The sequence below is a fragment of the Dromiciops gliroides genome, chromosome 3, assembly GCF_019393635.1.
Source record: "Dromiciops gliroides isolate mDroGli1 chromosome 3, mDroGli1.pri, whole genome shotgun sequence".
Taxonomy (NCBI): domain Eukaryota; kingdom Metazoa; phylum Chordata; class Mammalia; order Microbiotheria; family Microbiotheriidae; genus Dromiciops; species Dromiciops gliroides.
This window is the reverse complement of record NC_057863.1, coordinates 630,200,049-630,212,147: the sequence shown is the minus strand read 5'-3', so window position 1 is coordinate 630,212,147 and position 12,099 is coordinate 630,200,049. Positions and strand designations below refer to the sequence as shown.

Below are 12,099 nucleotides of genomic sequence, written 5' to 3'. Positions count from 1 at the left end.
CCTCACACCTGGACCACTGCAATAGTAGTTTGCTGGTGGGTCAGCCTGCCTCAAGTCTCTCCCTACTCCAATCCATTATCCATTCAAAACTATTTTCCTAAATTGCAGGTCTCCAATAAACTCTGGTGGCTTCCTATCACCTCCAGGATCAAATACAAAATCCTCTATTTGGCATTTAAAGCTCTTCATACCTGTAGTACCTACTTCACAGTATTGTCGTGAGGCCCAAAGGATGAATGGGTGGATGGATGGATGGATGGATGGATGGATGGATGGATGGATGGATGGATGGATGGATGGATGGATGGATGGATAGATGGATGGATGGATGGATGGATGATATACATAAAGCAAACCTTAAATGGCCCTATCAATGGAAGCTTTTGGAGCAGAAGTGGGATGACTAATTTATGGGGAAGTTATGCAAGGAATTTCTAGCTCAGGTTAGAGTTGAGTTAGTTGTCCTTTGAGACCCTTTGCAGTTTGGGGATTCTGGACAAAAAGGGTGACTCACTTGAACCGTTCTGGAGTCAGGAAGTTTAGAAGATGGAATAGCTCCTCGAGGTTGTTCTGTAGGGGTGTCCCTGTAAGCAGCAGCTTGTAATCAATCTTGTAGCTATTCAACACCCTAAAGAACTGGGGAGAAGAAAGAGAAGATGGTTCTGGTCCTGGCCCCTCTGCTTTGTGCCTGCCTATTAAAAGATCAGTGAGTGTACTTTCCAAGTCACATCTAGAGCCCAGAAGAAGCCAGTATACTGAGAGCAGCCTATCACTGGTTTCTCCCCACCCTGCCTCCCTGGATAAGACAGCTTACCTTAGACTGGTTGTTTTTCAGCCTGTGGGCCTCATCTACCACAAGACAGGCCCATTCGATGGACCCCAGTATGGCCTGATCAATGGTAATGAGTTCATAGGAAGTAAGCAAGACATGGAACTTGATCTGTGCCTCTTTCTGCATGGAAAGAAGGGAAGAGTTTGGAAGATGAAGGCTGAGAGAGGTTTCTTCTGTAGCCACTGGTGAGGAAAGAAATCATTGTGGAGAAGGGGCCCACCTTCCTCAACTGCTGACCGACTGTCACCAACAGACACAAGAGCAATACCCCTAGACTAGTCACTGCCATCATTTAAAGAGGCAGATTCTATGAAGAAGGGACCAACCATCTGCCACTCACAGGTCAAACCACCACCACCAGACTCTCCCATCAGACCCTGATGGAGACAACCCTGAACCCAGGAGCCTTGGAAATAGCAACACTTCCATGTCCCACCCCACAGAAAATCATCCTGGACCTGCTCCTGCAGGTATTACAGCCACATCTACTGAAGATGCAGTAAGAAGCTTCTGATTTCCAAATGGTTCAACCATTTAAAGAAAAGATATTCCCCTGAGACTCTTCCATACATGTGTTGTCTCCCCCCGTTTGAACAGAAGCTCCCTGAGAACAGGGACTGTGTTCCTTTTCTGTGTGTATCCCCAGAACTTGGCACAGTGCTTTGTACAAAGTAAGCACTTAAAAAATAAATAAACATTCTATTCACTCAGTCGGTTCTCAAGAAATAAGCCCTTTCCCATGAAGCTTGAAAGAAATACATTTAGGATGGGAAACTCACTACTTCTCTAGGAAGTAAAAATTTTTATTTGTGATAATAGAGTTAATAAAAAACAAAACAAAGAGTAAAATTACCCTAGCCAACTACCCATTTTTATAAGGCAGAACCAAAAAAAAGTTAACAAATAAGTAATGAAACACTTTTGTTCCTAGTCACCCAACCACTAGTATCTTTAGCATTGTCTTCCCATAGAGACAGTCTTTACACTCCACTCTTTTCACTCTGCATCACCTTATATAGATCCATTGAAATGATAAATATTTCATATTTATCATTTTTTCTCCATTGCATTAATAGACCACAACATATTCAGTTATCCTCTAGTTGTGGGAATATAGGTGTCCTCCAATTTGTTTTCCTATTATTCATGGAGTAGCTATGAATATTTTTGCTTAGCTAGGTTCTTCCTTTTTCCTTTTCATGATGTTTTTTGCAGCCCATTCCATTTTTGAGCCATTCTCCCATGTGAGAGAAAATGGAGAGAAAGAAGACCGTGGAAATAGAGAGTCAGGACTGATCAGCATGACTCCTTATCATTCCTACAGTGAGTTGGAGTTATTAAACTATAAACAGCCTTCTAAAAATCATTTAGTTGAAATCACAGAGAAAAGATCCATGAATTACTATAAGAAGCTAAAGTGTCTTGGGGCATGTATGTGTCCCAGACTTTCAAGGATGATATCAGAGAGTACTTCCCAACCTATTTTATTTATCCCATCCAAGATGTAACCTTGGGCTGTATGGACTGTGATATTGACCCAATAAGGCCAACAATTGATTCACCCTTTCAAGAGGCAGCTAGGTGGCACAGTGGATAGAGCACTGGACCTAGAGTATTCCCAAAATTCCTGACAGTGTAGTCCTGTGTAAGTCACTTAACCTCTGTTTTTACCAGCTGTAAAATGGATGCAATAATTAGAAACTACCCCCCAGGGTGGTTGTGAGGGCAAGATGAGGTAATGTTTGTAAAAAGCTTTGTAAACCTCAAAGTGCTATATAAATGTTAGCTATTATTAATAATAAGATAAGCTACAGGCGGCAGCAATGGATAAAGCACCTGCCCTGGATTCAGGAGGACCTGAGTTCAAATCCAGACTCAGATACTTGACACTTACTAGCTGTGTGATCCTGGGCAAGTCACTTAACCCTCATTGCTCCGTAAAAACAAACAAAAAAAAAACCCATAAGTTATAAATAGAATATAATGGCTGCTAAAGTCTGTTAACTGTGTTAATCAATCTGAGTGAGCACAAACTTTCCTACTTAATCTCATCAGAGAGGAAGAGAATGAGTGTGAATGCATCATATAACGATTGTTTTGTTGGTTGGTTCTGCCTGTTTCTATTAGAAGAGAAGGATCAATAGGTGTTGTTAGGTCATAATAATAAAAAATTTTAGAACAAAATTATAAATCATAAAATTATTTAACATTTAATATATGTTCTTTAATGGTTTTGGTAATATTATCACATTTTTAATTCTTACTTTTGTATTATAATATTTTGGTGTGACTATAAAAAGGATTTTACCAAAACTCCCTCCACTTACGCAGATTACCACCCTTGTATGATTTAGTAGATAGATAAGTCCTAGAGAATTATAAGAGGCAGGATTTGAACTCAGAACTTCTTGATTCCAAGTTCCACATTCTATCCACTCCAGCAAACTGCCAGGGTTCTTAACCTACAATCAACAAGATTTCAGGGGGTCTGTGAACTTGGATAGGAAACCAATTACATCTTTATTTTCATTAACCTTTGGTTTCCTTTGCAATCTTGCGTGGGGTTTTTTGTGCATTTAAAGGCATGATTCTGAGAAGAGATTCTAATCATTCCCTTTTCTATAATGAAAAAGAAAAAAAGAACCCATAGGAAATCCCAATGGAGCTTGACACCCAATAAGGTCTCTAAGTTGTCAATGGAGAAGATGCTATAGGGCAATAAAGATAGCTTGAGAGGCTTCTCTACATATTAGTTTGATTCCCTTTAGTATTGAACTCAACCCTCCCAATCCTCCCACCTTCCCAGCCCCCCAAAAAGCCCAAAGCAAACCCCAAAAGCTCTTACTTTCATGCGGAAAACCTTCTTCCCACTCCGGATAGCATTATCCTCGAAGGAAAACTCATTCTCCCGGATCACTGATCGACTCTCCTTGTCCCCGGTGTAAGTGACCACATAAAAGTCAGGTGCCCACATCTCAAATTCCCTCTCCCAATTAATGATGGTGGACAGGGGGGCACTGACCAAGTATGGCCCCTTAGAATGACCCTGGGGAAAGAGACAGTGCCCAGATGAGCTTGCCGCGATGCCAGTGGCTCTCTGTAAAATCATTGATTTAGAATGGTAATCAATCAACCAATCAACAAATAAATCCCAGGCACCGAAGCCATGTTTGTACTCAGGCCATATTTGCATTTAAATGTACATGCAGATATAAAGAATGAAGAGACCTCAGAAAGATTCTAGTCATAAATTCCTACGCTTGGAGACATCCAGTCCAACCTCTTCATTGTAAACATCAGTGACACTTGAGAAATGACTTGTCCAAGGTCACACAGGCAACAACTGGGAGAGCTAAGATTTGAACCCAGGTCCCTCTGACTCCAATTATACACTGTATACCACACCAACCCTGAAGGACTCACCTCCTTATAGAGGGAATATAGGTATACGATGGTCTGGACCGTCTTCCCCAGCCCCATCTCGTCAGCCAGGATGGTGTCTGTGCCCTGGGCCCAGGAGAACCTCAGCCAGTTCAGTCCCTCCAGCTGATAAGGGTGGAGGGTCCCGCCCGTGGCATCGATGTACCATGGCTGCTTGTCAAACTTGACAGTGGGCTGTTTGGGGAGAAGCAACCAAGGCCCTGTTGTCTACATAGTCACTATCAATCAACAAGCATTTATTACGTGGCACTGTGCCAAGAGCTGAAGATACCAAAAAGAGGGCCCCAAACAGTCCTTGCCCTTGGGGAGCTTACACCCTTCCTATTATGGCTGTAGGGAGCCCTATGTAGTTTGTCTTCTCACTCTGCCTCTGAAGGTTTCCAGTGCAATAGCCCATGCTCCAAGTGACATCTCCACTCTCTCCGCTCTCTCCAGCTTGAACGGAAGCTTGACATCCATCCCAACATAAAATAACATACGAGAGTGCTCAGCAAACCTCAAAGCTTTCCGTGACCTGTCACTGTGATTACCCCTCCCCTGGGCCAAGCAACTGATTGTTAAATACAGTGAGGTCAAGTGGCCCGATACCAATGAAGCTGTGATCTGGTCCAGCCATTCTGGAAATCAATTTGTAATTATTCTAAAGAAGTCACTCAGCTTTCCATCCTCTTTGACCCAGTGATCCAATTTCTTGGGTCATAAACTCTAAAAATGTTGGAGAAAGGCCCCCACAGATACAGAGAGATATAGGAGCTGGTAGGGAAGTGGGGACCCACTGATTGGGGACTGCTGATGAACCAATCGTGGAATATAAAAATAATGGATTATTATACCATAAGGAATGTTCAATGAGAAATTCATCATAAAATGGAAAGATCTGTACAGCCTGATACAGTAAGTGCATAGAAGGAAGAGAGATACTTATTATTTGTTCAGGCGTTTTTCAGTCATGTCCGACTCTTTATGACCCCATTTGGGGATTTTTTTGGCAAAGATAGTAAAGTGCTTTGCCGTTTCCTTCTGCAGCTCATTTTACAGATGAGGAAACTGAGGCAAACAGGGTGAAGTGACTTGCCCAAGGTCATACACTTAGTGTCTGAGGACAGATTTGAACTCAGGAAGATGAGTAAGTCTTCCTGATGCCAGGTATAGCACTCTATGCACTGTAACACCTAGTTGCCCTGAAATATCTATACAATAATGTAAAGGGGGAAAACAGTTGAAGAATGTAAGAATTCTGATCAATGTATGTGTGCAGCATGAGGCACACATTATCAGATGCTAATCAGAGCTAATATGCTTGTTCACTTTGCTTAACGATACTTCTTTATACATGAAAAATTTCAGTTTCCTCATCTGTTAAATGGGGATGATAATGGTACATCTCTCCCAGGGTTGTTGTGAGGATCAAATGAGATAATCATTGTAAATCGCTTAGCAGTGCCTAGCACAAAGTAAACACTATATAAATTGTTAACTATTATTATTAATGAGTAGTCATTGGATATGGATGAGATACATATACGTGTATGTGAATATATGTGTATATATGTCTGTATATGTGTGTGTATGTGAATATATGTCTGTATATATGTGTGTATATATATGTGTGTGGATGTGTGTATATAAAGGACACCTTTGTTCCCACAAGGCAAACAAGCTAAAATAAAAATACTCTGGCAGCCTAAGGAAAGAGACACTTCAGAAGCTGAATATGACCTCTCCACAAATAATAACAAAACTAAAAATAGCAATAAAAGCTAACATTTCTATGGCATTTTAAGGTTTGCAAAATTATATTATCTCATCTGGTCCTCACAGCATCTTTCAAGGGAGGTATTATTATTACAGATAAGTGAAGTGACTCTATCAGGGTCACAGAACTAACAGGTGATTTGAGCTAAGGACTGTGGAAACAAAAGAAGTCAAAGTCAGCCCCCTGACCTTAAGGAGCTTACATTTTAATAGCACAGATGACATGTCAACTAGGTAGATAGACAGATACACAAACAGACGGATGGATGGATGGATGGATGGATGGATGGATGGATGGATGGATGGATGGATGGATGGATGGATGGATGGATGGATGGATGGATAGAAAGATGGATGGATGGATGGATGGATGGATGGATGGATGGATGGATGGATGGATGGATGATAGATAGATAGATAGATAGATAGATAGATAGATAGATAGATAGATAGATAGATAGATTAATGGATGACAGATGGACGGGTGGATGGATGGATGATAGGTGGATGGATATAGATAGATAGATAGATAGATAGATAGATAGATAGATAGATAGATAGATAGATGGATGGATAGATAGATGAATGGATGACAGATGGATGGGTGGATGGATGGATGATAGGTGGATGGAGATAGATAGATAGATAGATAGATAGATAGATAGATAGATAGATAGATAGATAGATAGATGGGTGGATAGATAGATGAATGGATGACAGATGGATGGGTGGATGGATGGATGATAGGTGGATGGAGATAGATAGATAGATAGATAGATAGATAGATAGATAGATAGATAGATAGATAGATAGATAGATAGATAGATAGATAGATAGATAGATAGATATGGTATCCCAAAAGTCCTGGGTTAGCTCTAAATTTAAGCTGTCCTGTGTAGAGAAGATGGAAAGTAATCTGTTGGAGGGAAGCAGAGGTAGGATTTGAGCTGGAATTCTCAGAGGCAGAGGTGAGGAGGATGGGCATCTCAGGCATGGGGTCCAGCCAGTGCAAAGGCACAGAGATGGGAGCGAGGAGGAAGCTCAAGAAAGGGGGCCAAGTGTCGCTGGATTGCAGAGTCCCTGGAGTGGGGGAGGGGCCAGAACATGAAGAGCTCTGAATGCCAAACAGGGGACTTTCCATTTGATTCTGGAGGGTCCTGGTGCCAAGTTCAGCCCTCTGGCAGCTAGCATTTATATAACACTTTATCTCACTGAAGCTCATCTCCTTATTATCCTGACTTTACCAAGGCTCAGGGAGGCTGAAGGATTTGCCCACACTAGTAAGCATCAGAGTCAGAGTTTAACCCAGGGCTTCCCGTTTAGGTCCATCACTGTATCCACCATTCCACGCCAATGAGATAAGGTGCCAACCAACCCGCTCCTAAGTCCTGCCCCCTGCCACTCCCCCTCCTGCCCAACTCACATCCACTAAGGGAGTCTCCGGCGGCTTTTCCAGTTTGTCATCTTTCAGTTTTTTTCCTTTCTTGTTCAGTCGCTTGGGTGGCCGGGAATCTTCTCCTAACATCAGCTCCCTACAAGAAAGCATCATGGGTAATGAAAGGCAAGAAGGAGAGAAAAGGGAAAAAAGGGAGGGAGAGGAAGAGGAGGAGGAGGAGGAGGAGAGGAAAGAGGAAGGGAAGGAAGGAGAGAGGGGGGAGGGAGAGAGAGGCTGGAGGGACAAGAATCCGAGAAGCACTCAGGTGGCTGCGGGGGCCCACACCTGTCCCCTAGACCCCAGCCCAGGCCTCGGGAGGTACCTGTGGTTCCAATAGCCTTGCTTCAGGTTCTCATAGTAAGGGATGTCAATGTCGTCGATCTCCCAGGTACACTGGTCATAGGGAAGGTCCTTCCATTTGATCAGGTAGTGCACATCCCCCTTCTTGTCAAAGCTGCAACAGAACCAACAGGCATGTGTGCTTGCTTCAGAGCCTGAGTGTGTGTGTGTACGAGGGCAGGAGGAAGAGGCAGACACTGAGATTTTACATGAGCACAAGGTTTTCCAATTTATATAATATACTTTCACATTCTGATCTTCTCAATAACCCAAGGGATACAAGAGCAAATTTAATTAAGCCAATGCATATTCCTGTAACCTAAGAAGACCACATGGAGAGAACACTGGAGTCCTAGAGAGCTGGATTCAAATCCAGCCTCTAGCATTTACTACCTATGTGAGTCTGGACAAGTCACTGGACCTCTGTGCCTCATTTGTAAAATGTACAACACTGGACTGAATGCTCTCCAATGTCCCTTCCAGCCCTAAATCTGTGATCTGACCAGCCTGTCACTGGACAAGTCCTTTTGAGGACCTTTTGAGACCTCAGTTTTACTATGAAATGGACTTGGGGGCTTAAATATTTGAAGAATTAATGTAAAATCTTCTATAAAAGGAGACTAGATGAAATGACTTCTAAAGTCCCTTCCTATGACCCAGTGAATGAATCTCAACAGTCAGTTGGTGTGGTGGATAAAGTGCTGAGTTCAAATTCTGACTTAGACACTTACTTTAACTGTGTGACCCAGGGCTAGTCCATTAACCTCTCTTCATCTGTAAAGTGGGATAATAATAGCACAGACCTCACAGGGTAGTTGTAAGGATCAGATGAGAGTGATTTGTAAACCTTAATATCATCGTCATCGTTAATGCTAGGGACATCCATTTGGGGTTTTCTTGGCAAAGACACTAGAGTGGTTTGTCATTTCCTTCTCCAGTGCATTTTACAGATGAAGAAACTGAAGCAAGCAGGGTTAAGTGACTGGCCCAGGGTCACACAGCTAGCAAGTATCTGAGGTCAAATTTGAACTCAGGTCTTCCTGACTCCAGGCCCAGCGCTCTATCTACTGCACCACCCAGCCACTTTCTTCTTGTTGTTCCTCCCTCCACACCTTTGCCTATGATGTCCAAGGCTCAGCTGAAATGCCACATCCTTCATGAGGCCTTCCTAACCCACAACCCTAAATGTTAGGGTGCCCATTCCCCAATTCTTAACTGATTTTGGCTTTTTATTTATTTTGTACATATGTTAACTGGGCATGTGCTGTTCCTACCTCCCCCTAGTAAAATACAGGGTGGGCCAAGAGTCATGAAGGGGTTTCAATATTTAATAACTCCTTTATTTTTTGTTTTTAATTTGCAATACCATAGCATCATGTACAGTATATATAGGAAATGAATTTATATTACATGTGAAAAGTCAAATCTTGTAAATGGTGAAAAATAAAGAAAAAGCAATTTTCAAAAATTATCAAAACGTTGTGACTTTGGGCCCACCCCGTATAAGCCCCTTGAGGGTAGGGCTTGTTTCACTTTTGTTTTTCACATTCCCTAGAACAGTGCCTAGCACATAGTAGGCACTTTATTGATTCAAACACCAGGCAATATCCCTTTGTGACAGAATGAGTTGGGTAGACAACTGGGGACCTCTGGTATGTCCCCAAAATGCACGTGACACAGGCCTGCAAGATTCATGGAAAGAAATTAATGGCTTCCACAGAAAAGCAGAGACAGGTGAGAATGGTTTGCATGAGTAATGGCTGCACCAAGCCCCAAAATCAATAAAGGTAAGACTGATTGCCTTGTGACCAGGGAAATTTATGGGTTTTTCAATAAATAATTAGTAGTTATCAGGGCTTTGGGGTAATATATTTTGGGAAAATTCATCTGTCCAGCTTGGAGGGGGGGGGGAGAAGAGAGGGAGAATTACAATCTGCGCTTTTAATATGTAATTTAATAGAGGTAGAAGTCGTGGGTCTTAGTTTTCCCCTCCCCTTGGCCGTTTTCCCAAAGGAAAGAATCCAAACCCTTTGGAGGACTACAGTATAGGAGCACTTAAGTAAGCAAAGCAATTCTGGTACTTTAATACCAAAATTTTAAGACAAATTCAGGTTAAAGAAGGAAAGCTGAGAGAATTGACCTCAAGATATGGACCCCTGTGAGCATAAGACCACTCCAGAGGAGGCTATTGCCTAGGATGGTTGTAGCCAGAAGACAACTTTAAAACATTTTTTTTTAATCAATCAACATTTATTAAGAATCTATGTGCCACAGTATTGTCAACATTGTGTGTTGATCAACTGTGATAGACTAGATTCTTCTCACCAATCCAACAGTACAAGAAAGTTCCAAAGGACTCATGATGGAAAAGGCTCTCCAAATCCAAGGGAAAAAAAGGGAACTGTGGAATATGGACACTGATTGGACCATAGTATTTCTTTTGTTTTGGGTGCTGTTGTGTTTCTTTTTTGAGGTTTTTCCTTTTTGCTCTGATTCTTCTCGTATAACACAACTAATGCAGAGATATGTTTAATGTTATTTTATATATATATATATATAAAACAATATGTTTAGTGTTATTGTATATATATACATATACATATACATATACATATACATACATATACATATACATATACATATACATATATATATGTCAGATTACCTGCTTCTAGGGGAGGGGGGAGGGAGGGAGAAAAATTTGAAATTGGAAATCTTATCTAAACAAATGTTGAAAACTAAAATAAATACATTTTTTTAAAAAAAAGAATCTATGTGCCAGGGGGCAGCTAGGTGGCACAGTGGATAAAGCACCAGCCCTGGATTCAGGAGGAGCTGAGTTCAAATCCAGCTTCAGACACTTGACACTAGCTGTGTGACCCTGGGCAAGTCACTTAACCCTCATTGCCCCCCCAAAAAAAGAATCTATGTGCCAGGCATGTGCAAAGACTGACTTAGTTGACTGATAAGATGATTGATTAAACAGGTGCTAGACTTCAGTTGTTTTTTCTACCTGTTAAACATGCTAACAGCATCCTCTAAATTTCAGTAACCTGGGAAAAATGCCCAGTTACACACCCTAATTATGACTTTATAGGACACGAAACCAGGCACTAGAAGAAATGAGATTTTAGATGAGGGCAGGTAAAGTTTAGAGGGAGTTTAATTAAACCCTGTTCCAACTTTTCTTATTAAAAAAAAAATCTTCCTAAAATGTATTCATACCCTTCCTTGCCTCAGTTAATGCAATGTCCTGACTAAATGATGCAGATGCTAAAGTAGCCATGCACTGAGCCCTCCACCCTCTTCAGCCTCATCTCACCTGTGGTTCAGGATTCGGTGAATCATCATCCACTCTGGCTTGATCCCGTAGCGATAAAACCTCTCCTCCATCTTGGCATAGTGGGGGTCCTTGTTCTTCCTCTTCTCGCTCTTGCCGTCCTCATCTCCAGAGCCGTAGTCAAAGGGTGGCGGCTCATCCATGTCGTTCTTCCTTTGGTAGTTCCGATACATGACCGTGTGATACAGCTCCAGCTGGTGCCCGGGACAGAGCAGAGGAGGCAAGACCAGGAAGGCCTTCAGCACTTGGACAGCGACATCCCGGCCCTGACTCCTCCGCACGCTTAACCAGTGGTAACAGCCAAGGGAGCCTAGCTCTCCCTCCTTTGAGCTCCCTCCCCATGGATTTCCCCCTCTTCTAAGACTGTATCTGGAAATGTAGACAGTAAGCTCTTTACGACTGAGAATTGTCTCGTTTTCTATGTTTGGGGATAAGAATCTGTCTAGCATAGGGCCTGGCACACAGTTGTCACTTAATAAGTGCTTGTTGATGGATGGTGACAGACAGGACACATTGCTAGACCAGAGGCCCTTGATTCACAGTGGTATCATACACCACACACACCCCTTTCCCTTCCCTTCCCTCTTCCCTTTCTTGCTCACCTGCAGTTCCTTCACCCAGGAACAATGCCAGTAAGACAGCCCAGCCCACTTCACAAAGAACTCCCGTTCAGGGATGCCCTCCAGAGGCTTGGGTGGAGGGATGCCTGGGTCAGCATCAGGCGGGGGCAGCACAGTGATGAAGGGGGCAGGTGGCTCGGTCCATTTCCAGTGCAGAATCCTTTGGACTTTCCCTTTCAAGGGGGGGCACTGAGGACAAAGAAGGAAATGAGGGAACCTCAACTGTTTAGCACCCAGGGCTTGAACATCCCTCCTCAGACCCAAAATAAGATTATTCTCATTGGACCAGCCCTGAAAAGGTCCAGAGAGAGAGAGAGAAGAAGGAAAGAAGGAAGGA

General features: G+C 42.5%; 1 protein-coding gene across 13 annotated transcripts in view; it reads right to left on the bottom strand.

The window, feature by feature from the left end:
* The window catches only part of CHD5 (chromodomain helicase DNA binding protein 5), a 154,810-nt gene that overhangs the window by 54,908 nt on the left and 87,803 nt on the right, over positions 1-12,099 (bottom strand). For all 13 annotated transcript variants that reach the window (XM_043992493.1, XM_043992496.1, XM_043992494.1 and 10 more), the window contains exons 10-17: positions 11,745-11,951; positions 11,125-11,336; positions 7,786-7,917; positions 7,452-7,560; positions 4,256-4,447; positions 3,678-3,878; positions 815-952; positions 515-636 (exon numbers count right to left, since the gene is read on the bottom strand). In XM_043992493.1, the coding sequence (XP_043848428.1) occupies positions 515-636; positions 815-952; positions 3,678-3,878; positions 4,256-4,447; positions 7,452-7,560; positions 7,786-7,917; positions 11,125-11,336; positions 11,745-11,951 (1,313 nt within the window). The remainder of the gene's footprint in view (positions 1-514; positions 637-814; positions 953-3,677; positions 3,879-4,255; positions 4,448-7,451; positions 7,561-7,785; positions 7,918-11,124; positions 11,337-11,744; positions 11,952-12,099) is intronic.